This window comes from Mirounga angustirostris, unplaced genomic scaffold, assembly GCF_029215605.1.
Source record: "Mirounga angustirostris isolate CCGP_5_RB_7025 unplaced genomic scaffold, mMirAng1.0.hap1 SCAF_3, whole genome shotgun sequence".
Taxonomy (NCBI): domain Eukaryota; kingdom Metazoa; phylum Chordata; class Mammalia; order Carnivora; family Phocidae; genus Mirounga; species Mirounga angustirostris.
Genome location: NW_026991711.1, coordinates 174,469,803 through 174,497,499, shown reverse-complemented (window position 1 = coordinate 174,497,499; position 27,697 = coordinate 174,469,803). Strand labels below are relative to the sequence as shown.

The 27,697-nt window shown below is 47.4% G+C and overlaps 1 protein-coding gene across 4 annotated transcripts in view; it reads left to right on the top strand.

The window, feature by feature from the left end:
• Positions 1 to 258: 258 nt before the first annotated feature.
• MREG (melanoregulin) overlaps positions 259 to 27,697 on the top strand; it is a 58,249-nt gene continuing 30,810 nt past the window's right edge. For 2 of the 4 annotated variants that reach the window (XR_010410287.1, XM_045870158.3), the window contains exons 1-2: positions 259 to 651; positions 17,861 to 18,020. Coding sequence is in view for 2 of the 4 variants with exons in the window: in XM_045870158.3 (XP_045726114.1) it covers positions 557 to 651; positions 17,861 to 18,020 (255 nt within the window). In the remaining 2 variants the exon portion in view is untranslated. Of the gene's footprint in view, positions 652 to 14,867; positions 14,989 to 17,860; positions 18,021 to 27,697 lie in introns of those variants that run through there. The other 2 variants (XR_006789987.3, XM_054506516.2) reach the window with 2 other exon arrangements.

Below are 27,697 nucleotides of genomic sequence, written 5' to 3'. Positions count from 1 at the left end.
TGTGGGGCTGACCTGGTAACAAACATCTGCCCTAAACTCTGCTTTGAAGGCACGGAGTAGGAAGGAGGACCTTTTATTTCCTGGCGCAGTGAAGCCAATAAAACGTACGAACAGATTCAGCCTGACCTCGCGCTCCCGCCTCGAGGGCTCGCCCCCTCCTTCCCCCAGCCCCGGGCCGCCCGTCGGAGGTGCCGGCTGCCTGGAGTCCCCGCTTCCTCCTGAGAGGGCGGCAGCGGAGCGTCTCGGGGACGCATGCGTCCCAACTGGCGCCCGGGGCATTGGAAGAAAGGGGGGAAGCCCCGCCAAACAGGCGCCCCAAACAAAACCCGAGCGGGGGAAAGCGCGCGGCCGCGCACACCCCGGCCGTGCAGGCGTCTCGGCCTCGCCCGCGTCCCCGGCCCGGCGTGATGCGCACGGAGCGGCCCGCGACGCCCGGGCCGCGACTGTCCTGCAGCGGGACGCCGGCCGGGTGGCCGCGCCCCAGCCGCGCGCGCTCGCTCGCTCGCCGCCGCGGCCGTCTCCCCGTGTGCCGGCGCCGCGGGGCACCTCGCTCCCCATGGGGCCGCGGGACTGGCTGAGGACCGTGTGCCGCTGCTGCCCGTGCCGGTGCCTGGAGGAGCCCGCCGCGCCCGAGAAGGAGCCCCTGGTCAGGTGGGTGCGCGCCCCGGGCCGCGAACTGGGCTTCCCGCGGCGGCGGCGGCGGGCGGCGCGGAGCCGGGCACCTGTGTGCGCGTCCCAGCTGGGGGGGGGCTCGCTTCCCGGTCGCGCTGAGGCGCGCACTCAGCCCCTCGGCCCCTTCCTGCGGATCCTGGCCCTTGGGTGGGGGTTTTGCCCGCGAGCACAATCCTCCGGAGGCGCGGGAGACCCGAGTGGACGCCCGCGGGACGCGCCGAGCGAAGCGCGGGAGAGAAGTTTGTGTCGGCGTCCCACCTGGAGGGTTTGCTGTGCCTGACCGTGTGTTTGAGAGGCGTATTTCAGTGGCACAGGGGACTGTGAGTTTCTGCTCCACCCAGGAAAGAAGTTGGAGACTGTGCATTCAGTGTTGTTACCAAAGAAAGACAAGTTTAGGGGACTGAGCCCAGGTGATACTTTTCACATGAAAAAATGCTTATTTTCTGTAGGGACCGCCTGTTCACTAGGATGTTGACTCATTCATTACACGTTAAGTTAGGAAGTGTGAGGAAATGGAACGCACGTTTGCAGTGCGCTTAATGGCTCTGTTGAGGGGGCCAGGTGACACAGTTTTGTCCTGGGCTGTCATTTTAAGCAATTACTTTTGTACCTTCACCGTGATGAAATGAGGGTTCCACTAGGTCATGCCTACGGGGTAGCTAGGACAGCAACACAAGATTTAAAATGAAATTGGGCACAGGACATGAGGGGAAAGTAAACAAATACTGAAGCCAGCGTTTCTTGTGAAACATGCAGCTAACATGATAAAGCTTTCGCAAGTTTTCAAAAGCATGATTTACCTTTTCTTACTCTGTCAAGTCCAAGCACTTCCCTTGACTTTTGAGGTCTTACGTAACCCCTTACTGCCTGTCCACTCTTATTTTCCAGCATATTAAATACTGTGCACTCCTTGATTTAATCAGACAGGCGTCCTTGCTGCTCTAGGAACAATCCAACTTTCTTATTCCCCCCAAGCTTGCCTTGACCTTTATCCTTCCTGCCCCCTCCAACCAGCTAAGTGCTGGTTCTCAAGCCTCTCTCCACCCCAGCAGCTCTCTTTGATGACTTTGAGCTTATTCATCTCTCACTTCTATGATTTAGGGTTTAGAATTTACCATCTGCCCCTCACTGTTTAGTGAGCACACATGTATGTAGATATATATGTCATATCTGTTGTATATATAGAAACGATTGTACACACGATGCACAATGTTTTTGTGTGCTCTTGCTGATGGTTTCAACAAGAAACCTAGATTATTAGGTTAATATGGACAGGGAGACATCTAGTAAACTACCCTTAGGCTTAAAAGAAGTGGCTAACAATCTGGAATTTCATGCTTGCTTGTACGTGCAACTTGTCAATATTCACTGTAACGAGAAATACAGTACTCATCCTCAGTGTCTTGGGTCTTTCCAATTTTCCATCCCGGATTGCTATTTGAGTTAATAGTTTTGGTTATTTAAAAATCACTCGCCACTCCCCCTTCCTTGGCCCGCCCCACCCCCTGCAACCACTTACCTGCGGTCTGCCTTCCCAGGTTTGCCTCTTCTGGAAATTGTGTATAAATGGAATCGTACACAAAGTGGCCTTGGCACCTGGCTTCTTTCACTCAGAATCATGTTTTTGAGTTTCATCCATGTTGTAGCATTTATCAGCACTTCATTCCTTTTTACGGCTGAATACCCTTCTTTTGTTTGGCTTTCGTACATGTTATTTATCCATTCACCAGTGGATGGACATTTGGGTTCTTTCCACTTTTTGGCTGTGAACATCTGTGTACAAGTTTTTGTGTGGATGTATGTTTTCAGTGACCTTGGGTTTATTCCTAGAAGTGGGATGCTGGGTCATACAGGAATCCTCCATTTAACTTTTTGACAAACTGCCAGACTGTTTCCCTAAGTGACTGGTTTGAAATCTTTTTTTTTTTTTTTTTAAGATTTTATTTATTTATTTGACAGAGAGAGACACAGCGAGAGAGGGAACACCAGCAGGGTGAGGGGGAGAGGGAGAAGCAGGCTCCCTGCAGAGCAGGGAGCCCGATGTGGGACTTGATCCTAGGACCCTGGGATCATGACCTGAGCCGAAGGCAGTCGCTTAATCGACTGAGCCACCCAGGCGCCCATGATTGGTTTGAAATCTTGATGTGGTTAAATCATGGGGCCAGATGGTCTTAGTTTTTATTTTATGGAGAACTTCATTCTTTGTCTTTTTTTTTTTCTCATTTATAAAAGAAGGTTTTGTATATATGCTCTGCCCCTAACCAAATCCTTTTTGGTGACGTAATGGTTTTCAAATTTTGTTTCGTGCCGCAAGGGAACAGTGCCGGGATGAGGTGTGCTTGGGGGAATGACAAAGTGTCATTTGTGTATGCGGTCACCTGCGGGCCTTTTCCAGCACGCACCAGGGATTCTTGTGAGTTCAAGAAAAGCAACTCTGAGTCTCATCTCCTTTGCCAATCTGATCATGCGTTTTGTGTTTTGATCTTGTTCTTTTTTTTTGCCTTTTTCTGGAACTTTATACCTGAAGGGAAATGCCTGTTCCTTGTCTGGTTTACGTCTGTATTTCTCTCTGTTCCGCTAGTTCTTTATTTCCCCTTTTTCTAGAAATACGCTGAGGCTTCCCCTGACTGAAAATTCATCCTGATATTGCCAAGCCCTTCAATTACCATCCTTTGCTTCCTTTTGTGTCGGGCACAAAGGTTTTGAAAGAGTTGTCAACTGTACCCCCCACCCCCACTTCCTTCTTTACCACCCATTCCCCATGAAATCTGGTTTCTTTCTTTTTTAATTTTTAAAAACTATTTATTTATTTTTGAGGGGGGAGAGGAGCAGAGGGGGAGAGAGAGAGACAGAATCCAAGCAGACTCCCCGCTGAACAGGGAGCCAGACACGCGTGGCTCCATCCCATGACCCCGAGATCACCGGCGGAGCTGAAATCAAGAGTCAGAGGCTCAACGGACTGAACCACCTAGGTGCCCCTGAAATCTGGTTTCTGGCCTCTGCTTGATTACATGAAAATTGCTGTCTTGCAAGTCACAAGAGAAAGAAATCTGATGTTCTTTTCTCAGTGTGCAAGCCATACCTCTGTGCTGACCATCCGTGCTTGCTTTCACTCTTCTCTTTCCCTGGCTTGTCTGATTTTGCGTTCTCTGGTTTCTGCCTGTGATCGGTCCAGTCACGTTGGTCTCTCCCCTGGTGTCTTTGCAGAGGCCATATTTGTTAGCTAGACATCTTTTTGTTTTTTTCTACTTCTTAAGCTTCTGCTCTGTTCTCCAGGCCCATTTCAGCTGCCTTTTTTTTTTTTTTAAAGATTTTATTTATTTATTTGACAGAGAGAGACACAGCGAGAGAGGGAACATAAGCAGGGGGAGTGGGAGAGGGAGAAGCAGGCTCTCCGATGAGCAGGGAGCCCGAAGTGGGGCTCGATCCCAGGACCCCAGGATCATGACCTGAGCTGAAGGCAGATGCTTAACGACTGAGCCACCCAGGGGCCCCATTAGCTGCCACCTTTGTGAGGGAGCCTTAGAAAGTCTCCCCAAGCAGTTATGGTGTCTCTTTACTTTCTCTCTACCCCTCGGGTCACTTCTGGTTATGACAGTTCTAAGCTGGGTGCTGCAACCCCAGCTTGACTGGAGGTTCTACTCTGGGTTGGAGGGGCTAAATCCAGCTCACCTGCCAACCCTGCTGTGCCCAGCACAGTGCTCAACATGGGGTAAGAACTGAATAGCTACTTTTTGATGGGTAATGATTACAATACTAGCTGTTCATTTGTTAATTTCCATGTGTAAATTTTTTAAAAATTTATTTAAAACAAAATGCTATTGAGCCAACACACATACACCCAGCATCCACCATAAGAAAACAGTGATAGAATTGAAAGCCCTCCACCTATCTCTCATGACTGCATCTACTTTCCTTCTTAACTTTATAGAAATGGTGCATCCTGGGTGTAAGCCATTGCATGAGTGAGGTTTCTTTGCATACCTTCTGTCATTAGTCATCCCTAGGACTGAATGAAATAGGTGTTATTTACCTCCATTTTATAAAGGAAGAACCCAAGGCTTAGAGAGTTGAAATGAATTCAGAGTCACAGTTGGTAAGTTGGAGAGCCAGAATTTGAATCCAGGTCTGTCAGACTTCCAAGTCTATGCCTTGCATTGTAAAAAATTCAGAAAACTACCAAATACTTTCCAGAAGTAACTTATAATACTTATGCATGAGAAACTGGTGGATATCAGTAGTCTTCACTCCTGTCTGTTTTGGCCCCTTTCTCCTTCCCTTTTTCCATGTCCTTCATAGCTATAGTTCTTTTACCTAGAAGTGGAAGCAACCAGGCCCCGTGAAGTGAGCCCAGTGGGAGTTAGGAGACCTGAATCCTAGTTTCAGCTGTTAACTAGCTGTGGGATTTGGGGGGGGCCTCTTTACCTTCCTCAAACTTTAGTTTCTTCTTTTGCAAAATGGGGAGATCAGACTTTTTTTTTTAAAGATTTGTTTTAGAGAGAGAGAGAGAGTATGAGAGCAGGGGGAGGGGCAGAGGGAGAGGGAGGGAAAGAATCCTCAAGCAGACTCCTCGCTGAGCGCGGAGCCCCACACGAGGCTCGATCTCATGACCCTGAGATCATGACCTGAGCCGAAATCAAGTCGGACTCAATCGACTGAGCAACCCAGGTGTCCTGGGAGATCAGACTTTGATGCATGATCTTGCAGGGCTGTTCCAGGCTTGATGCAAATCGTCCTCCTCCTGCGGGCTTATGTCCGCTGAAATCGTTTGACTGGGACCCCAGGGGCAGTGAGACCATCTGTGGTACAGGGAAGGAACCTGAAGACCCAGGGCATATGCATCACAACCACTTGTCCAACTCCTTAGCTGCCCAGGGCTGTTTCACCAGAGAATAGGTGAGCAGTCATCTCTAATGCCAGGAAGCTTGGTCACAGGTCTCAAGAAAGGACATAAGACCTGACCTTCACACCAGGCTTCAGGCCCAAAGAAAGCCAGAGGTTTTGTTCAGTCTCATTGTTTTCTCCCCCTTCACTCCGATTTTAGGACAGAGTTGTCTAAGAATCATCTTTTCCATCATCTTGGAAGGTTTGAGGTTGTGCACGCCGTTCTTCTCTGTCCTGCCTGTATTCCTAAAATAAATAGTGATCAAACCACAAGGAACCAATGTGCACTGAGGACAAATGGATTGTTTTGGAAAGGCTAGATTATTGATCATTTGTCTGTAAAAGAGTGAATGACTTTTTGGCTCAAGGTTTCATGTTACTAATGAAAAGAAACATAAGGGGTGTGTATCATTAGTTTCCTAGGACTGGCACAACAAAGTACCACGAATCTGGTAGCTTAACCCAACAGAAATGTGTGCGTTCACAGTTCTGGAAGCTATAAGGACTCTAGGGAGAATTGCTTCTTGCAGGTTCCAACTTCTGGTGGCTACTAGTGTTCTTGGCTTCTGGCTGCCCACTTCCAGTCTTTGCCTCTGTTTCCTTCCATGTGCCTCTTCTCCTCTGTCTCAAATACCCCTCTCTTTGCTCTTGTAAGGATATCAGTCATTGGAGTTAGGGTCCATCATAAATCCAGCTTGATCTCATCTCAAGATCCTTAACTTAATCACAGCTGCAAAGCCCCTATTTCTGATTAAAGTCACATTCACAGGAACTGGGGGTTGGGACTTGGACAGATCTTTTGGGGGGGACACTCTTCAACCCACTATGGGGTACTTTCGGGAAAATGTTTGAGCTCAGAGCACTGGTTTTTATTTCACTTTTATAGCATGGCTTTCTTCCATCCGTGGTAAAAGCATGCTCTTGCCATATAAAAATCCCCCCCAAGCATGAGTTGTGGCCCTTGAAATGACATGATTCTGGAAGTGCAGCTGCAGTTAGCCTTTGAGCAGAGCGATGTCCCAGTCCTCCGGCACCAGAGTCCACTGCCATATGACATCCAATAGGGACAGACCTCAGAGATCTGGAAGAGCCTATGATGCAGTGTGAAGGGAGGGCCGTGCAAATGTCACTCTCTAAAGCCTACTTCACAAGGGTCACTTTGAAGTGTGTCGGGGATTACAATTCTTACGCTCTAATTTTCACTTACTCTAATCTCTGATTTTTTATTGGCTGTGGATAACTGATAAACAACCATGACCACCAACTTGTTGAAAAGCCACAGAAGAGAGGGAGAGAATTACAACCGTGGCTGAGTTTTTTTAAAGATTTTATTTCTTTATTTGACAGAGAGCACAAGTAGGCAGAGTGGCAGGCAGAGGGAGAGAGAGAAGCAGACTACCTGCTGAGCAGGGAGTCCGACATGGGGCTCGATCCCAGGACCCCGGGATCATGACCTGAGCCCTGGCTGAGTTTTTATTCGTGGCTCTCTCTTAAGCCACCCAAGTGAACCACGTGATGAGCGTCCACAAGGCTTTAGCTCCCTGCTCTCGTCCAGCCTCCACTCCTGAGAGCAGAATTTACGCGCATATGTATCTGCGGGTGGTGCACAGAGACAGCCTTCTGTGTCTCCTTTTTCTGCAGTGCCTGGAGTTCCCAGCAGGAAAAAGAAAATAAAATCTCAGTTTGCTCTTGAGGGTTGTTTCCTGCTATTCTGAGAAGGAATTGAACAGGGCCTGCGAGTGTGGGCAACAGAATGGAATTTCCCAGACCATAAAGGAACGCTGGGTGTGCACTATGCTTGGGGGCCATTCTAAGCAGCGGAATCACCAATAAAAAGCACAAAAATGCAAAAAACATGGCACTAAATACACAACGAAAAGGACACTTGTCTACACTACGAGAGCCGAAACAGAAAGCAGAGCGACGTCTTGTTGGAGCTCAGCCGGGGACATGCCCCTTGAGTGCTGCAAAAGCACCGTATCGATTTGGGATGACAGATAAATTTGGGTACGTGGGTAAATGTGCAAATATGGGAATGATGAAGCTCAGCTGTAACTGTGTCTGTAATCCCCCCTTGACGGTTGGAGAAACTGAGGCACAAGAGCTTGGGTAGCTTGCTCAGAGGCATACTTGGCCGAGCTGAGGTTCAGATCCTATTAGAAGGAGAAGGGGCTGCCTCGTACGCAGGGAGATGTGTAACTAGCTTTTTATGTGATGTGTGCTAGAAATTGTGTTTGCAGTGTGAGACCTGCCCCGAATTGTTATAACCCGGGGTTGAGAGCCCTCGGGCCCATTTTTCTGTATTCAGGCTGCCCGTGGGAAAGCAGGTGCCTGTGGGAAAGACGGGTGGTGGGTTTAAGACACTTGGGAGGCAATCACCACCAGCTCGAGAGGAACAATAATCCTTTACATGTGTGGAGTTTTTCATTTAACAGTGTGGACTCACATGACCTCCGAGCTGAGTAAATGGTCTTCTACCCTTGGAAGGGCTTAAAAAAAACGTTGGCTGAAGTGTTCGTGTCAGTGAGATCTCTCCGACTGGGGCAGATGGCCTGACTCTTTCCCCTTAGTGTGCCGCAGGGCGCACCCCCCGATGCCCCCTCTCACCCTCCACCCCTCCACCCCCTAGCTAATGCAGCTCGGCCATGACTTCCTGCAGAACCTGCAGGTACAAAGCCCAGAGCCCTGGGCCAGACAGTGATTCATAGGAAGCGCCTGGCAAGGCACAAAGGATTCCTACTGCAGGAATCGGCTCCCAGCTCGAAGAATCTATGGCAAAGCCTGGATTTTTACCTTCTTGAAAGCCAGAGGGGAGAGAGGCGTGGGTCAAGGGCACAGTTCCCAGAACGGTGCCTCAGGTCCAATGAGTAGGAGGTGAATGCTTTACCAAGAAGTCAGCCACTCAAGGTTCACAGAAGGATGACTTATAAAGGTTTTCTTCCCAGGAGACCTCCAGAGTCCTTCTTCCCCTTTTAGTGAATTGCATGAGTCAGTCTTAGTGACATTGGAAGTTCCTGAGAAGATGAAATTTCTTTCTCTTATGCATCCTGTGATCTAGGTTTCCTGGAACTTTTTATTCTCTAGATAGCTTGAAGGGATCTTATCATTACACTTTTGTTTAAAAAGTAAATTCTGCTCCAGTGCTGGGTAAAATAAGTTTATTTTGTTAGCAATTGAAGTCCTTTTTAGTCTGGTGAATACATATTTGTTTGGTGCCAATTACATACTGTGCGCTCTGTTCTTTTGGGCCTTTTTTAGGGAATCATTTAGGTGAGACACTGTGTATCTGAAGTACCCCCCTACTGCCCAAAGCTGATAAGAGTTTACTGAATTCCCCCCTCACTTATTATTTTTTTCCTTAACTTTAAAAAATCCAGGTTTGTATATGTGATATCAGAAACTAAAAACACATAAAAATAGGTACAGTATAAACAACTATAAAGTGAATATTCTTGTAACCACCATCCGGGGCAAGAGATAACTATGGCTAGTCCTGTATCTCCCACCCCTGATTGTGTCTAGATTTTTGTGATAGTCATTTCCTGGCTTTTCTTTAAAGCTTTACCATCTATGTGTGCACCTTGAACATGTATTTTAGTTTTGCTTGCTTTTAAGCTGTACCTAAATGACATCAAACTGTGTGAGATCCATCCACTTTGCTGTGTGTAGCTTAACCTGTGATTCTCAGTGCTCCATAGGGTATCCATTTTGTTCACCCATTCTACTGTTGGTGGACTTTTGGGTGGTGTTGGCTGGTGAAATTGTTCATCCTTCAGCCATACGGGCCGTCCCTTGGGTCCTCAGATACACCAAGCATGCTCCTGTCTCAGGGCCTTTGCACTTCCTGCTCTACCTGTTTAGAATGTTCTTTCTCCACTTACCTGTATGGGTAACTCCCTCACTTTATCCAGGTCTCTGCTCAAAGTCATTTTATCAGAAAGTGCTTCCCTCACAACCCCTTTTAAAACAGTGCCCCCACCCCCTCACTCTGTCCCTTTTTTTTTTTTTTTAAAGATTTTATTTATTTGAGAGAGAGAGAATGAGAGAGAACACATGAGAGGGGATAGGGTCAGAGGGCAAAGCAGACTCCCTGCTGAGCAGGGAGCCCGATGCGGGACTCGATCCAGGGACTCCAGGATCATGACCTGAGCCGAAGGCAGTTGCTTAACCAACTGAGCCACCCAGGTGCCCCACTCTGTCCCTTATTCACCATGTATTCCTTCCGACCCCTGAGCATCGCCTGATGTAAGCTTATGTGCTTATTGTCTGCTTCCTCCCGTGAGACTGTGGGCCCACCTTCGTAAACTTAAACAGCTAAAAAATGTTAAGTTTGTCTGTGAGTCTGGAGACAGGGATTTCCAGCCTCATTTCTACGATTCAGAGCCCTATGAACTTGGGAAACAACAATTCATCACTTAGCAAATATTTATTGAGCATCTCCTATGTGTTGTAAGCACTGTCGCAAGTCATATATCACAATATCACCGAGCCAAGTAGGTAGTGATCCTCTCCTCCTTTTATTCTAGTGGGGGGAGGAAGCAGCAAATATAATAAGTAAATTGGAAGATAAATATGTGTGTAGGAAAAAGAAAAGGCAGAGCATGGGCGGGGGGTACGCTTGCCATTTTAAGTTGATTGGTCAGCTCCTCATCCAGGAGCTAATGTTTAGACAGAGATTTGAAGGAGGGGAGGGAGTGAGGCATGTGGATATCTGGGGGAAAACATTCTAGGTAGAAGGATCAGCCAGTGTGACTGGGGGGTTCAGAGGACAGCAAAGAGGCCAGAGTGGCTGGGATGTCATATGGGGCCCAATAGAACACTGAATGACTGGCTTATATTCCAAGTGGGAGCCACTGCAGGGTTTTGAGGGAGGGGCAGCATGGTCTGATTTACATAGTAAGGAGATCACTTTGGCTGTTGTGTTAGGGATAGAATTGGTGGGAGGCAACAGTAGCCAGCAGTAGGCGGAAACAATGAGTAGAGGGATTCCTGCGCCAGGTGTAAGACAGACCCACCCTGGCTCACCAGACCCCAGACTCTGCTGGGGTGTGCTCATGCCTGCCCCTTGTATCTTTGGCTCAGGGTGGCAGAGGTAGGTGGATATTTTCTGAATGTAGAGCCAGAAGGATTTTCTGATGGATTGGAGGTAGGGGATGAGAGAGCCAAGAGTGACGTCAGGATTTTGGCCTGAGCAATTGAAAGGATGGAGTTTCCATGATCCGAGTGGAGGCTGCTGGTGCTTGGTTTTAACCATGGTGAGCTCGAACTGCTTATCACACATCCACAGAAATGGGAAGAAGCAGTACGTGTAGGAGTCTGGGGACACAGGTAAGTGTAGACTTAGGAACGTGCCTCACGTAGATGGTATTCGAAGCCATGAGGGGGTGAGGTGAGCGGGAGTGGTGCAAGCAGAACAGAGACCAAGGATTGGGTCCCATCCTCCTGAGCCCCCCTGCCCACTTCCCAGGGTTCTTGTCAGGGCCGTCTTCAAGCCGGAAAGCACTGGACACGTGCACAAGACGAGATGACACGGGGCTCTCTGTCAGCCCCAGGGACGGAAGGCAGGGAGGGCAGGGGCACAACGGGCACCAGGGCCAGAAAAGGGGCCCCCGATCGGGGCTTTTCTTCCTTCACTTTGAGGTAGGTGGTACCTCTGGCACTGAAGAGAGTCGTGGACCTCGGTGGGGAAAGGCTGAGAAAAACTCTGGCATCTATGGAACCGTGTTTAGATTGGGGGTCAAGTGATGGATCAGCCAGGTGTGAGAAAGAGCCAGAGTATCTGGTGGGAGGGAAGGAAGGAAAAAAGGGAGGGAGGGAATGTAGGAAGGGGGGGACGGAGAGAGAGAGAAAGGGGAAAAAACAAAGAGGAAGGACAGAGGGGGAAAAGGAGAGGGAGAGGATCTTGGATCCTCCTGCTCCGTCACTGGGAGGCTTCCTTAGCAAGAGGAAGGAGAGGTCTGGAAGCCACGGGCTCAATAGGAGACCAGTTCTCAGTGGGGAATCAGATGAGGTGTCCTTAGGTAGTCAAGGGGGTGCCACCAAACGGCCTTCGGGGTCTGTTTTTTGAGACTTTGGTTGCTGTTTATTGGAGATTTTTTAAAAAATCATTTATTTATTTATCAGAGAGAGAGAGAGAGCACGTGCACACGAGAGAGCACACAGGGTAGGGGAAGGCAGAGGGAGAGGGAGAGAATCTCAAGCAGACTCCCAGCTGAGCACAGAGCCCCACATGGGGCTCGATCTCATGACCCTGAGATCATGACCTGAGCTGAAACCAAGAGTCGAACTCTGAACCAGCTGCACCACCCAGGCGGCCCTATTGGAGATTTTTATCTTTTCACTGTCTTGAGGGCTTCAGCCTTACACCACCGATCTCTGACCCATGGCCTGTCTGTGGGGAGAGCTGGGGGGGGGGGTCACTGCAGCTCCAGGTGTCAGCAGCGGTATTCTGTGGGGTAGGGAGGACTTGTTGGTAGGGAGGACTCACGGGAAGCTCTGGAAACTCTTGGCAAGCAGCCTTAGTGGCCGCCGGCTCTTTGCACCTGCATTCCCCAGGCAGGGAGTCCGGTGTTCCCAGATCTTGAGTCTCCTGGGAGCTGCAGGTGGGTTGAAAGAAAAGACTCCCAAGGGATTGGGTCTTGTGCCCCCAGGTGGGACTAGGAGTGGAATCATCTTACCTTTTGCGAGTGAAAGCTGCTTCTGCTTCTAATGTGACTTCAGAGCCACCTCTCAAATGCCCAAGCTTAATAAAATATTTATCACCAGCAGATGGTGGCCAGAGGCAAAACAGCTGCTCTCACTTTCTTTAGAACCTTTCCGAAATCATATGGGGGAGAGAAAGTCAAAGTTCCCGACTCAACACCCCCCCTTCATCCTTGCCTTTTGTCCTCCCTGGGCTTCTTGGGCTCAGACCTCAGGGCCTTTGCACTGAATTCTCTTTACACAAGCCCCAGAGTCCTTCCCGGAGGTACCTGAGCTGCTTCTCCAGTCGTTTGCTTTAGGCATTTCTTTTTTTTTTTTTCCTGGTCTCTCCACCTTAAGGGTTTACAATTTTAGAATAAAGTGGATTGATGCCTGGACTGGGTGGGTGGTGCAGGATAAAAGGAACAGGGACTAGCATGCTGGAGCAAAGAATCTGGGATCAGTGAGTCGGGCGGGCTCTGACAGAACCCTCCCTCACTTTCATCTTGACCAGTATGTGGCTGAGCAGATGGGCAGGCCACATTCCACACTCAGGAGGACGGCAGGAGCCCCAGGCAAACAGCACGGGTCAGAGTCATTGCTCTCTCAGAGGCAGAAGCATGCGATGCTCTTGCCTGTTTTATGCCATTCCCCTGGGTGTCAGTGACTAGGCAGTCCGAGGCCCGTGGGACGCCAGGGCAACACGGCTCCTAATTAGGGTAGCGTTATAGTTGTGGAGAGAACTCTGGAGGCCCCACCTGCCTAGAGGCAGGAGCCCTTTGAACAGGCCCGGTGTTGACCTCCCTGCAGAGCTGCATTTGGGTTTGCAGACCAAGCAGGAGAGGCTGTGTTTCACATTGGCTGGAGTCATGCATGTTCCTGTGTGTGTGTGTGTGTTGGAGTGAAAGACAGACAGACAAAGAGAGAGACAGAGAGAGAGATTGGCTTTGAGAGGCAGGGGGACTAGCCAGGGAGGCACCGGTTGTAATCTTCTCAAAACATGCAAAGAAATTGTGGATTGCTAGCAGAAAGTGGGCTAGATTATTCATGATCAGATGTTGATCACCGATAATGGGGGTGGATACTGGCTAATTTCTCAACCTCGGCTTTGGGAAAGTTTTAGAAAGGTGGCAGGGGTGAGTTGTGGCTGAGATTTCCTTTAACACGTACTTTTAAAGCACCTCCTCTGTGCCTGACCCTGCCAGGCCATGTGGGATGTCAAGAAGTGCAGAAAACAGTCCCCGCCTGGAGGAACTTTCCAGCCGGTGGCAGAGTCAAGACTCACACGAATGAAACAAATTCGGGGACGAGGAAGAGAGCGGTGTCAGGAAAGTACGAGGGTTTCGAGGCCTTGGAGGGAAATGTCCCGTGCATTGGGAGCCCGGGTGGTGTCTCTGGGGTCTCAGGGCCGGGAGGAGCCACGCTGGGGGCAATTGGCCGGTTTGTATGGGGACCGCGGCACACGTGTACTCGTTATCTGAGCCGCTCCATTTGCGGGTGTGCAGCATTTGGCTGTCCAGTCGGTGACACGTGGCTGCTTAGAGCCAGCCCACTGGGGACCTCCTGCTGGGACGACTGTCAGCTGGCCGTCAGTCCTCGACAGACGGTTAGGCAACACCAGGGTCTGGTCCGTGTCTGCAGAGGGGGGGATAGCGTTCCCTACCCTTCTGACCTCAGACGGCCCTGTCACAGGAAGCATGGGATGTGGGAGCCCTCGGACGAAGCTCTGGGTAGTGCAGCAGTGCTTTCTCAATAGTGTAAAATCTCCTTAGGCGGAGAGCCGTCCGAGGCAGCACCCTTCAAGTTAGGGACACCTCTCCGGGGTCTGCCTGCCCTTTGGAATTCCTCCCGGCCCCGCCTTCTGTCTTCCTTGTGGCTCACCTGCGCTCTCCAGTCGACCCCCATCCCCCGCGCTCTTTCAGTCTAGCTGTTCCCGGAGGCCTTTCCTTACTCCTCAGGCCCAGGCCGGGCCTCCGATGCTACGATGCTACGGCTTCCAGGTGATGGAAATGCACGTGCATGTCTCCCTAGTCTAGATGGCCAGCACCATCCTCGTTCCTCAGCCCGGATCCTGACCTCCCTGTGAATGTCCCGTAGGCTCAGGGTCAACCGTGGCCTCCTCTGCGCGGTGCCAGTTGAAGGCATCCCTCTCCCTCGTCAGCTAGGCCTCTGCTCGCACCTCGGGGCCGCCCGCCACCGGGCTCCAGCATCTCGGGATGTCCGTTCCCGCCCTGTTTCCACAGCCACCCCCTTGCCCGTGCTCGCCCCAACCAGTATTTCAGACGTTTAGAATGACATATGTATTTGTTAGCAGAACTCCCCCTTGCCTGTGCCCCAAAGAAACCTTCGTTGTAACTCTAAAAATGAGATTTAAATCGAGCAGCCCTGGTGGTTGTGGCTGGTTTGTGGGCTTCTGTCTCTGTCTGCCCATCTCCTGCGGCACTCCTTCCCCGCCAGCTGCCCCCTGGGCCCCTGACAGAGGACCTCAAAGATCAGGTCATGAACACCGCACCTGCCGTCTTGGCATGGCCTCCTAGGCCATGTCCTTGTTCCTTCTTCCCCCGAGTTGTTTCTATTTTTGTTTTTTTTAAGATTTTATTTATTTGTTTGACAGAGAGAGAGAGAGACAGCACAAGCAGGGGAAGCAGCAGACAGAGGGAGAGGGAGAAGCAGGCTCCCCGCCCAACAGAGAGCCCAGGACCCTGGGATCATGACCCGAGCCAAAGGCGGACGCTTAACTAAGTCACCCAGGTGCGCCCCCCCCCCACCGAGTTGTTTCTAAAACCCAGACCTGACAAGGCTCAGAATCCCCTTAACACTTGACAGTTCACAGAATAAAGCCCGAACTCCAGCACTGTCATCAGTCTGACCCCGAACGACCTTTTCTTCCTCCCATCCTTCTGTCTCCCTCTGTGCGTGCACTGTGTGGTGTAGCCATACAGGGAGGCGTGGAATCTCCCAGCCCTGTGGGCACCTCAGAGGCTCCTGCTGTTCCCTCTGCCGGGAACACCTTTCCCCTGGCTTCTCCTGGCGACAGGCTGTGCTTCCTCAGGTCTGGGCTAGATGTCGCCTCCACAAAACCTTTCTTGAACTTCCTTCTCATCACACAGGTTGTCACTCCTTCTCTGGCTCTATGACATTCTGTTTATACTTAAAAAAAATTTAATTTCACTTATCTCATTGCACTTATAGTCACAGTAAGGGCGGGGGCAATGTCCTATTTGTTTTCAAGTCCCCAGAGAACCCTGGTGCCCCGGATACAGCAGGCATCCATTCCATGTTCGTTGAATCAACAACTGATGGAATGAATGAATGAATTTGACATTCTTGTTAAAGCCCGTGTGGCCAGGGCACTGAGGCCTCATTTGCCTCCTCTTTTGTTGACTCATCATTTTTTTTTTTAATTTTTTAATTTAAATTCAATTTAGTTTACGTAGAGTGTGTTACTAGTCTTGGAGGTAGAGTTTAGTGATTCATCGTTGCAAACAACACCCAGTGCTCATTACATCACGTGCCCTCCCCAGTGTCCATCACACAGTTACCCCTTCCCCGCACCCCCTCCCCTCCAGCAACCCTTAGTTTGTTTCCTAGGATAAAGAGTCTCTTATGGTTTGCCTCCCACTCTGTTTTTATCTTATTTTATTTTTCCTTTCCTCCCCCTCAGTTCTTCTGTTTTGTTTCTTAAATTCCACATATAAGTGAAATCATGTGGTATTTATCTTTCTCTGACTTATTTCACTTAGGATAACGCCCTCTAGCTCCATCCACATTGTTGCAAATGGCAAGATTCCATTCTTTTTGATGGCTGAGTAATATTCCTGTGTGTGTGTGTGTGTGTGTGTGTACCACACCTTCTTTATCCATTCATCTGTCGATGGACATCTGGGTTCTTTCCATAGTTTGGCTATTGTGGACATTGCTGCTCTAAACATTGGGGTGCAGGTGCCCCTTCGGATCACTACATTTGTATCTTTGGGGTAAATACCCAGTAGAGCAATTGCTGGGTTGTAGGGTAGTTCTATTTTCAACTTCTTGAGGAACCTCCGTACTGTTTCTAGAGTGGCTACACCAGCTTGCATTCCCACCAGCAGTGTAGGAGGGTTCCCCTTTCTCCACATCCTCGCCAACATCTGTTGTTTCCTGACTTGTTAATTTTAGCCATTCTGACTGGTGTGAGGTGGTATCTCACTGTGGTTTTGATTTCTATTTCCCTGATGCCGAGTGATGTTGAGCACTTTTTCATGTGTCTGTTGACCATTTGGATGTCTTCTTTGGAGTAGTGTCTGTTCATGTCTTCTGCCCATTTCTGACTGGATTCTTTGTTGGCTCATCATTCTGAAGAAGTGCTTTCTGCGTTTCTGCCTTTGCCGTGTTGGGCCTCCTACATGACAGCCGGGCGGCTGAGAGCACTGTGGCCGAGCTGTCTGGTTCCCCAGTCGTTTCCCGATCGCTCTGATCCCTTTGTCCAGTCCCAGACCCTACATGCTGCACTGCAGCTAGAGGGATTTAAGGGTCCAGTGTCTCGGTCCTCTGTCTGAGGCAGATAGTGGCCTCCTGCTGGCCTTAGCTCTAAGATCCCCTCCCCGCTTATGCTCCAGTTTTTACAAGTGGGCCCTGGCCCTCCCCAGGGCCTTTGAATGTATTGTTTCATTTGCCTGGAGCTATGTTCTTATCTTTCAACTTGAAGTTCAAGCACCCCTTCTTTACGATGCCTACCTGATGCTTTCCCCCGCTGGCTCTCAAGGCTCTCTGAACTCCCCCTCTGTAGCACGTCTCCCAGTTTTTCACCATATAGTCATCTGGTCATTCATTAATGTGATTCCCTCCCTGGGCTCTAGTGAGGTCCAAGGATGGGGATCGTGTCTGTTTTGTTCACAATTTTACGGAGCCCTGTGATTTACACGGAGTCAGCACTTCATACATATAATAATGAAGGGAACAGCCCCGGCATGACCCTGCCTGTGCAGTCCCACAGAAGCTCACCAGGGCCGGGTACAAGCAGGTCCTAAGTATGGGGCTTTGCTGCTCACCTCCTCCAGAAGCCCAAACGTGGATACCACCTTGTAGAATGTAAATCCTACAACAAACACAAGAGATGGAATGACTGAACTTCTTACTCAACATCTCACATTGTCTGCTGAAAGTATTTGGATATGCATATTCATTTCTCCACTTTCTTGTGAGGAATTTGATAGACATTCTGTTGCCATTGTGTTCTCAGTTTATTGTGCTTCCGTGAAAAATTCACCTCTTTAGGTCAATTGTCCATCACACGAGAATTTTACCCACCCCTGTTGGATTTCCTTTTTTTGTTTTCACTGCTGGGATGTGTAGTGCTAAATTTCGTGTTGAATGTAGTAAAATCACCTCTACCCAGGCGTCTGCTTGCATCTGTTCTCTGCTATTCTTAAAGTGATTTTTTAAAGTGTTCTATTGTGCTATGCTTAATAATTAGAGACCATTCAGACCTTGTTATTAGAAATATATATACTTATATATTACATTGTATATTATACAGTATATAACATTTTATTTGTATTATATGTTACATGCGTATGATGTATACATTACATATATTACATGTATTACCAAATGCTTATACCCCTTTTTTTAAACACCATAGTGACAGCAATCCGTATTCTTCATTTGGAGCAACTCTGGCAAGAGATGATGAAAAGAATTTGTGGAGCATGCCCCACGATGTGTCCCACACAGAGGCAGATGACGACAGAATCCTGTACAATTTGATAGTCGTTCGAAATCAGCAGGCCAAAGATTCAGAGGTAAGCAGATCTTGCTGTATGCTGCTGATAATGGCCAGTCCGAAATAGCAGTGACCCAGAAGGCCAGCTTGGAATAAAGAAAAAAAAGGAGAAAGGAGATATTCGGAATGAGGGCAGGTATTTTAGCAGCATGGGGTTGCTAATTATAGCTGGTCTTGGCCGACCTGCCGGATACACAGATAAGACTGACTTCCAGGTACGACCTCGAAGATGGAAGGATTATAGAAACAGCAAGGCTGTGTTGCTGACGACGGATCATCTTCCGCGACTTACCCATGCTTCTGTAATTTTTCCGGTTGCTTGGCAAGGCACAGTTAGAAGATTCAGACTGACATGGAAGGGGATTTTGCGTTACAACGAATCGTGAATTAGTGGGGCCTGAATTAGTTTTAATTATTTTTTCTGCTTCTTAAATTGTGCATGTTGATTAGATAGCAGCGTATCGTAATTTTTGTGATGAAGCATGAAATCAGTCTTTTTTTTTTGGTAGTAGCAATGTTTAAAATTACTAATTTTTCAGAGCAGTTTTAGATTTATAGAGAAATAGAGCAGAAAGAACAGCCACTACCTCCAAGGTCCACGGTTTCCCCCATTATTAACATCTTGCATTGGGGCGGGGGGGTACATTTGTTACAGACAGTATTGATACATTTAGCTAAAGTCCAGAGGTTACATCAGGGTTCACTCTTTGTAGTGTATTGTACGGGTTTTGACAAATGGATAATGACAGGGGCTGAAAACACTCTTAATGAACTCTTATCCCCAAGTTATTGGTATGGGAACACTAGAATATTGAAAAGGACAGAACTGTAGTAAGTTAAGAGAAAACGAGATCATATTTTATTTTCTCATTATAGTACTATATATAATATATTATAATATGATGGGTATCATTTTCCAAATAATAGGAACTTTTCTCAATTCTGCGTTCATCAGTGAGTTCTGAGTAGATACCTATATTAAATACAGACTTCATGTTTTACTTTGTATCTTATAGTAATTGAGAAGAATAAGGACATTGAAAACCCCAGGCTCTGGGTCTGAAGAGAGGTACCAGAGAGCGTGTATGTGTGTTGCTGGGGGCAGGTGGCCATGGGGGGGGGGTCATCTTTTCCTTATCTGGGTTTCTTTATTTTTGCTAATTAATTGCTAACTATTTTTTTCCCCAAAAAACATGCGTTAGCAGGAAGTGATAACTTTTAGAAGAGCCATGTGTCCTTTTATTCTGGTGCAGCTTGGATACGTTTAGGGGGTTAGAAGCAGGTGTGGAGATGGATCACGGGGTGGGGGCAGGGCTGACACTTGCCTCTGGTCCTTCAGGCCCGGGGAGGGGTGGACTGGAGAGTCTGCAGTGGCTATGGAGGAGAGTCCTGTCTTGGGTGTGGAGTGCTGATGAGGACGGCCTCTGCTAGACATCTGTCACAGGGTTTAACTCGGGCATAGCATCCCTCAAGTGGCCGGCTGTGTTCTTCACTGTCCCCGGCTTCCCTTGTCCCTGGCACAATTCTGTCCTCTGCTAGTAACACCGAAAGCACATCATCAAGCCCCTCCAGCCAAGTCCTGCCACCCTGGCTGCCCTTCTTGAGTATATGGACAGGAACATGTGACCTTGCTTGCCCTTGATGAGAAGAGCCACCCCTTACCCTACTAAAATGGGCTGAGCCGTGAGAGTTCCTTTCTGCCGGTGAGAATAGACCTCTTCTGACCCCACCGTGCCCAAAGCTGTTAACAGCAAGAGGGCCGCAATACATGGCTCACCCCCTTCTGTCCAGGGCCCCAAGTAACCGGGGAAGGGACCGGAAGGCATGTCTGGAGCTGAGACTGGCAGCTCTCTTTGGAGAAGAGTCTTCAATAGTCTTCACTGTTGAAAAGCCAGGGCAGGAGGTAACAGGAGCTACAGAGCTCTGTGGATAAGCACAGCTTCCCAAGGGGCCTGTTGCGCCATTTCTGCGCTGCTCTGGGGACTGTGTGAAGGGCCGTGCAGGAGGCTTTTTCTCCTCCTGGCCTCAGAAATGGACGAGCTTCACTCTAGAGGAACTCTGTAACGGAGACGGGCAATCAAATAAATAATGTGAAGATGTGATGATAATCACACGTGAAATGATTCGAAATATTTCTGCTCATGGTGCTTCCTTTTTTTTTAAGTGTAAAATATATATATATATATGCACAAAGTATGTATATTGCATAAAATAGAGACACATTTTGTATGCAATTGCATTATAAGTGTATGATTTTTTATTATTATTTTTTAAAGTTTCTTTTTTTTAAGTGTATGTATTATTATATATATTATATATGTATATATAATAGGGACACCTGGATAAAAATTTTCTCATATTTTCTTCCAAAAATTTGAAACACATATAAAAGCATATATTAATATATCTCTTCATTTCCCCCAAGTTACGTACTGTTCCTCACCTTGCTTTTTTCTACTTAATGATATATTTTATTTATTTATTTTTAAAGATTTTATTTATTTATTTGACGGAGAGAAAGCGAGAGAGGGAACACAAGCAGGGGGAGCGGGAGAGGGAGAAGCAGGCTTCCCGCGGAGCAGGGAGCCCGATGCGGGGCTCGATCCCCGGACCCTGGGATCATGACCTGAGCTGAAGGCAGACGCCCAACGACTGAGCCACCCAGGCGCCCCTAATGATATATTTTAGACATAGATCCATTTCAGGATGCTCTAGCTTTACCTCATTGCTTTGGGGAAGGGGTCTCTAGTGTTCTCTTACCTGGATTTGCTGTCATTTATTCAACCAGTCCCTGTTAACGTTTATGTTGGTTCAGGTTTTTTGAGGCACTGCTGCAGTGGATATCCACATATACTTGCGTGACCTTGGATAGATTTTTCAGGAGTAGAATTGCTGGGTCAAAGTGCATTTATTTATTTATTTATTTATTTAAAGATTTTATTTATTTGAGAGAGAGAATGAGACAGAGAGAGAGAGCACATGAGAGGGGGGAGGGTCGGAAGGAGAAGCAGACCCCCTGCCGAGCAGGGAGCCCGATGCGGGACTCGATCCCGGGACTCCAGGATCATGACCTGAGCCAAAGGCAGTCGCTTAACCAACTGAGCCACCCAGGCGCCCTCAAAGTGCATTTAAATGCTGGAATTGCCACAGCACCTCCTTCTTGGAGGAACAGAGGAGAGAGCCATGAGACTGCAGAACTGGGGAGCATTGGAAGCTTATCCTGTGCTCAAGGGGAGCAGCTGCTGAGCTCCAGACAGCTGTTTGCCATGCCGAGAACATGGATCTGGAAGTGCCAGAACTTTTGATTTTTTTCTCTAATATTTATTTATTTATTTTTATTTATTTTTATTTTTATTTTTTTTTAAAGATTTTATTTATTTATTCATGAGAGACAGAGAGCGAGACAGAGGCAGAGGGAGAAGCAGGCTCCCCATGGAGCAGGGAGCCCGATGCGGGGCTCGATCCCAGGACCCTGGGATCATGACCTGAGCCGAAGGCAGACACCCAACCGACTGAGCCACCCAGGCGCCCCAATATTTATTTATTTTAGACATCGAGAGACAGAGGGGCAGAGGTAGAGGTGCTTCAAGCAGACTCCACGCTGAGTGTGGAGCCCGACGCGGGGCTCAATCTCACTACCCTGATATCATGACCTGAGCTGAAACCAAGAGTCGGATGCTTAAAGTCCAGAGCCATCTATGCACCCATAAAACTTCTGATTTTTAAGGGAAGCTGAAAATCCCAATTTACAGATAAAATGTCCAGATTTTTATTTTTATTTATTTATATTTTTTTAAGATTTTATTATTGGCGGGGGAGAGCACAAGCAGGGGGAGTTGGAGAGGGAGAAGCAGACTCCTTGCTGTGCAGGGAGCCCGATGCTGGGCTCAATCTCAGGACCCTGGGATCATGACCTGAGCTGAAGGCAGATGCTTAACCGACTGAGCCACCCAGGTGCCCCAGATTTTTAAATGATAACTCACATTAAAAAATGTGTCAGCTAGACAAAATATGTTTATGGGCTGCAAATATATAGGGAACATTTACAACAAGGATGACTACGTATTATTATTGTTATGTTGTCTGGTATGAGTAAAAAATGAACCCACCATTGATTAAGGAGGTGTAGTTGGGAAGCCAGTTGGGTTGTGTTTTAAGTTTGAAGGAGTTCCTTGTTTATTACTGTTGCTTATTTTCTTTTTCACAAAGGATGAAACCAGTACAAATGTTAATGAAACAGAGCATTTTAGTTTTGAAAGAAATTCTACCTACTGAGGTACAAGAACCCTAGATATTCTTGTATGATATAATTTAGAAGCTCAGCAAGGTATTAAGGAAAACCAGGCATTATGGTTTTCCTTGAGTAGCAATAGCATGCTGGGGATGTCCATATTTGTAATTCCCTGAAAAATGAAAAATAATTTCAGAAGTGTGTATACTACGTCCATTCCCCTAGTAGAGGAAACACTGCGAATATTACTAAATTTGCACTGTTTCCCCAAAATGAAAAAAAAGAATCAGAAAAGCGGTATATACAGAACAAATAATGAAGCAGAGCCTGAACTTAAAGTTACTTGCAGTGACAGAAGATGTAAAATGTGACATTATTGAAATCGAATAGGATGCACTTTCATTTGCAAAAGCTTCAAAAGCTAATTGAAAACAGACTTTCAGTAGAAGAAATAATGCATCTGCAGACCTCCAAGCGGTGGAAAACTTACTGCTCTTGTCTTCGAATGATGCTGTAAAATACTTTATGTTTGAGAAATAGTGAACAACTTCAAAATTGCGCCCCTGAATCAGGATCGTTATGTTCATTCCCATTAAGCGAATTGTACTTCACATAATCCAGTCTGTTCTAAGGAGCTTACAGTGGTTTATGAGATATCAACGCCTCCTAATTATTTACTTGCATGCCTAATTTTAATCATACTGAGCTATCTTGTTCTCCAAGATATCAATAATAATGAAAAGAGTGCCAGGCACTGTTCACCCACATTGCACATATTAACTATGTCTTCTTCACAACAACACAGTGAGGTAGGCATCATTATTATTTCTTTTGGAAGCAACTTGTCCGGGGCCACGCAGCTGAAAATGTGCCCCTGAGATTTGAATCTTGGCTTCGTGAATCCAGAGACATCATATATCATGAGCGCCATGATTGAAATCTTGAGAAAAGGGATAGGTATTGTCTGCAAGTTGATGTAGATTTCAAAATGGGTGAGCCAAGTCTGCCCAAAGCCTATTTCTGTGACTTGTTGGTGCCAGGGATGAGAGCTGTGTTTGAGGTTGAGGATCGTGATCGCATTTTAGGACATGTTCTTTTTTTTTTTTAAAGATTTTATTTATTTATTTGAGAGAGAGAATGAGATAGAGAGCATGGGGTGGGGGAGGGTCAGAGGGAGAAGCAGACTCTCTGCTGAGCAGGGAGCCCGATGTGGGACTCGATCCAGAGACTCCAGGATCATGACCTGAGCCGAAGGCAGTCGCTTAACCAACTGAGCCACCCAGGTGCCCTAGGACGTGTTCTTGGTTGTACTATCAGCACACCTTTCCTGGCTGATGCTTTTCCATAGGGATCGCAGCCAGTCAAGGCTCCTGTCCCTGGCTTCTGTTTTATCTTGTGCCCTTTCACCCTGTCTCTGCTTTGTTTACTGTTCCCTGACCTAGGTGATTTGATGTCCTTTCTGACGGTTCAGTAACAGTCAACATTTTCACTCTGCTAAAAAAAATTTTTACATGTTTGTTTACGAAAATAAATGCTAAAAGTCAAATCGTTCTTCTAAACACTTCTAAGCACTTTTTTGGTTCAAAATTGGTCACGTTTATTTGGTGGGATCTGTGATAGTATGCCTATTTTTAAAGCTCTTAAGTCATTACATGCTCAGAAATGTTCATAGTTCTCGTGACCCGTGCCTGCCTCCCCGTCACTGAACAGGGCAGTATTTCTACACCAGCAGGATCCATGTGAACATCAGATGCTTGTGTGTGGCTGGAATGATCCCATCCAAACCACACTCTGCCGAATTCTGGGGAACTGTGAAATGGTATTATTTTTTTAAAACCATAGAGGCAAAAGCATAAAATATTCCTGGTTTATAATTTGTTGGCGCTTCCCATGTATCAGGATTCTGCTGGGAGAGTGTTGCCAGGCATTGTAAACGGTGCGTATAAAATGTCTAAAATAGCCACAGACCTCCCCAGGGGTTGGTGGCGGTGTCTGGATGATACACTTAGCCTGGCATAGCCCTGGCACTGAAAGGAAAGAGAACACAGGAGTCGAGTGGAGTGTCTGGTGGGAGGATGTGAGGAAGCGAGAGGAGAGAGGGTTGGGTACCAGCCACGTCACTGTGACACGCGTGGAGCCCAGGATAGGCCATCGGGCTCTGCATGACAGTCTTAACGGGTCTCCACCCATGGGTTGAGACGTGCTCTGGCAGGGCCAGCCGGCTTCTCTGTAAGTGGCTGAACATTGGCTACTGTGGGAGATAGGAGTGCAAGGTTTATGCCAAGCCTGGAGTGCAGAATAGTAGGAAATGAAAGCACTTCTCTAGACAACTCTGGGTTCCCCCAAAGACCTTTTTCTTTGGGAGTCTGGAGCATCAGGATTGTGGGAGGTGGGCATTCTTTATCTTATTTTGCTAGTAAATATTTGGGTTCGCGGGCGAGAGAATAAAAATGCTTATTAGGATCTGAGAATCAAGTGGTCTTACTGTCTGTTTTCTAGGCAATAACATCGAGTATTACTCTGTGTGCTAACCAGCACACTCTCCAGGCAAAGGCTGAATCCTCACAGCAACCCCAGGAAGGAGGCATTCTGACGCTTAAGATTAGAGACTGAGTCGTCTGTACAAGGTGCTGAAGGGAATGAATGGGAGGTTGGGATCCCAGCTCAGTCTGGCTGACCCAGAAGCCAGTGTGGAAACACTGCTCCACTCTCTCTAATGAGCTTAGAAAAAGCCTCGGTGGAATCCTTCCGGTCAAAGATAAACTTACCAAAGGGAAGCTGACTTCCTGCCTCAGGTAGCCGCTCCCGTCTTGTATGTGTCGACATGACACACCCTGTACCAGCTGAATCACAGAGTGGCTTTGGTGTTCGTTTAGTGTCAACATCTGTGTTGGCCACTGCATGTAACATCCTCCAGACGCTGTTGCTTTGGGGCTTTTTAATACCCCAGGCACCATCCCGGTTCGAAGACCCATTGGACCACACCAGGAGACATTCTGTTTGTGATATTCCTTTCTGTTCTTGCCCACCCACCCTTAAAAAAAATATATATATATATATATATATATATATAATATATATATAAAAGCATTTCTGGAAAGCAACATTAAGATACTGTTTCTTACGAGGTAGGTAGCACATCAAAGCTCTATGTAAGGCAGCAGAGTTGAAATGATAAATATTAGAAAACTTGATGTAGATGGGGAAGTCATTAGATACTCGGTAGGGTGTGAGGTGGTAGAAAGCATGGGCTTTGGAATTAGACCGATTTAGGGATAAGAGTTATACTCTTCCCATGTTTTAGCCAGATGACACTGAATAGTTATTTAACCTCAGGGCTGTCACTGTCCAGTTTGGGACACAGTCACAGGGCTTAACTAAGAGGAAAAGGAGGTGCTGATATCAAGCATGCCAGGCCGAAGATATAAATCGGGGCTGCCCTAGACAAGCTGGGACATAGGATCACCTTTCTTTTTTTGATTGTAAAATGTACATAACTTAAAATGTACCATTTTAATCATTTTTAAAAAGATTTATTTTGTTACTTGAGAGAGAGAGAGAAAGTGAGCCCAGGGGGAGGTGCAGAGGAGAGGGAGAGAGAGACTCTTAAGCAGACTCTCCGCTGAGCGTGGAGCCCAATGCGGGGCTCAATCCCATGACTCCGAGATCACAACCTGAGCTGAAACCAAGAGGCAGATGCTCAACCAACTGTGCCACCCAGGTGCCCCCATTTTAACCATTTCTAAGTGTCCATTCAGTGGTATAAGTACATTCACATAGATGAGCAACCATCACCACCATGCATCTTCTGGACTTTTTTATCTTCCCACACTAAACTCCCTACGCATTAAACAATATTACTGCTTATACCTCCCTCCCAGCCCCTGGTAACTACCATTCTACTTTCTGTCTCTATGAACTTGACTACTTTGGGTACCTGGTATTAGTGGAATTGTACAAGATTTGACTCAATGTCGGCTTTGGTTTTTGCTAAAACAAGTGAGATCATCAGAGACGCCTGCTTGTCATCTGGTCACGGCGCCTTCTGCGTGTATTACCTGGCTCTCACCACGGTCTTTTGATGTAGACAGACTATTTGTTAAAAAGAGAGAGACCCAGAGAGCTTCAGTGACTTTAAGTGATTGTGTCCAAGCAGAAATGGGTTTCTGACTCAGCGTTCTGTACCCTGGACTACACAGTGGAGAAGGAAAGCCATCAGGTTCTGAGAATTTAGGGCAGACAGTGGAATGATTTTCTATGTCCTTTTTTATTTTATTTTATTTTATTTATGTATCTATTTATTTATTAAAGATTTATTTGAGAAAGCGAGAGAGAGAACTCAGGTTAGTGCATGCATGTAACCACACACCAGCAGGTGGAGGGGCAGAGGACGAGGGAGAAGGAGAGAAGCAGACTCCCCCATGAGCATGGAGCCCTGTGCTGGCTGATCCCACCACCCTGAGACCATGACCTGAGCGGAAACCAAGAGTCAGACGCTCAACCGACTGAGCCACCCAGGCACCCCTGTCCTTTATTTAAATGTAAACAGGAATAAACGGGTGTTCAAATAAACCAATAGCCATAGACCTTTGTAGAACATACACTGTCCCAACTTATTTCTCTCTTAAGGTGACTCCAATGTGTGATTCTTTTTTCAAAGTCTAGGCTATTCTCATATACAAGAGTTGTTTCAACAAAAGCTCAAATTCTGCCTGGTGTGTTGATTTATTGGTTAATTTTGTTAAAAATGATGTGTCTAGTGTTAAATCAAACAGGTTTGATTTGGAATTATAGTATTGTTAGTTACTCATATGCCTGAAAGGCTAATTTTTTTTTTTTTTTTTTTTTTTTTTTGAGAGAGAGAATGAGCATAGTGCATGCACGAGCAGGAGGTTTGGAGGGGCAGAGGGAGAGAGAATCTCAAGAAGATCCCTGCTGAGAGGCGCCTGGGTGGCTCAGTCATTAAGCGTCTGCCTTCGGCTCAGATCGTGATCCCAGGGTCCTGGGATCGAGCCCCGCATCGGGCCCCCTGCTCCCTGGGAAGCCTGCTTCTCCCTCTCCCACTCCCCCTGTTTGTGTTCCCTCTCTCTGTCAAATAAATAAAATCTTAAAAAAAAAAAAGAAGATCCCTGTTGAGTGGGGAGCCTGACACGGGGCTTGATCTCATGACCCTGAGATCATGGGACCTGAGCTGAAATCAAGATTCGGTGGCTCAGTCGTTAAGTGTCTGCCTTTGGCTCAGGTCATGATTCCAGGGTCCTGGGATCGAGCCCCGCATCGGGCTTCCTGCTCCGCGGGAAGCCTGTTTCTCCCTCTCCCTCTCCCCCTGCTTGTGATCCTGCTCTCACTGTGTCTCTCTCAGTCAAGTACATAAATAAAATCTTTAAAAAAAAAAAAAAAGATTCGGATGCTCAACTGACTGAGCCACCTAGGCGCCCCAGGCTAATATTTTTTAGTCTTTTTTT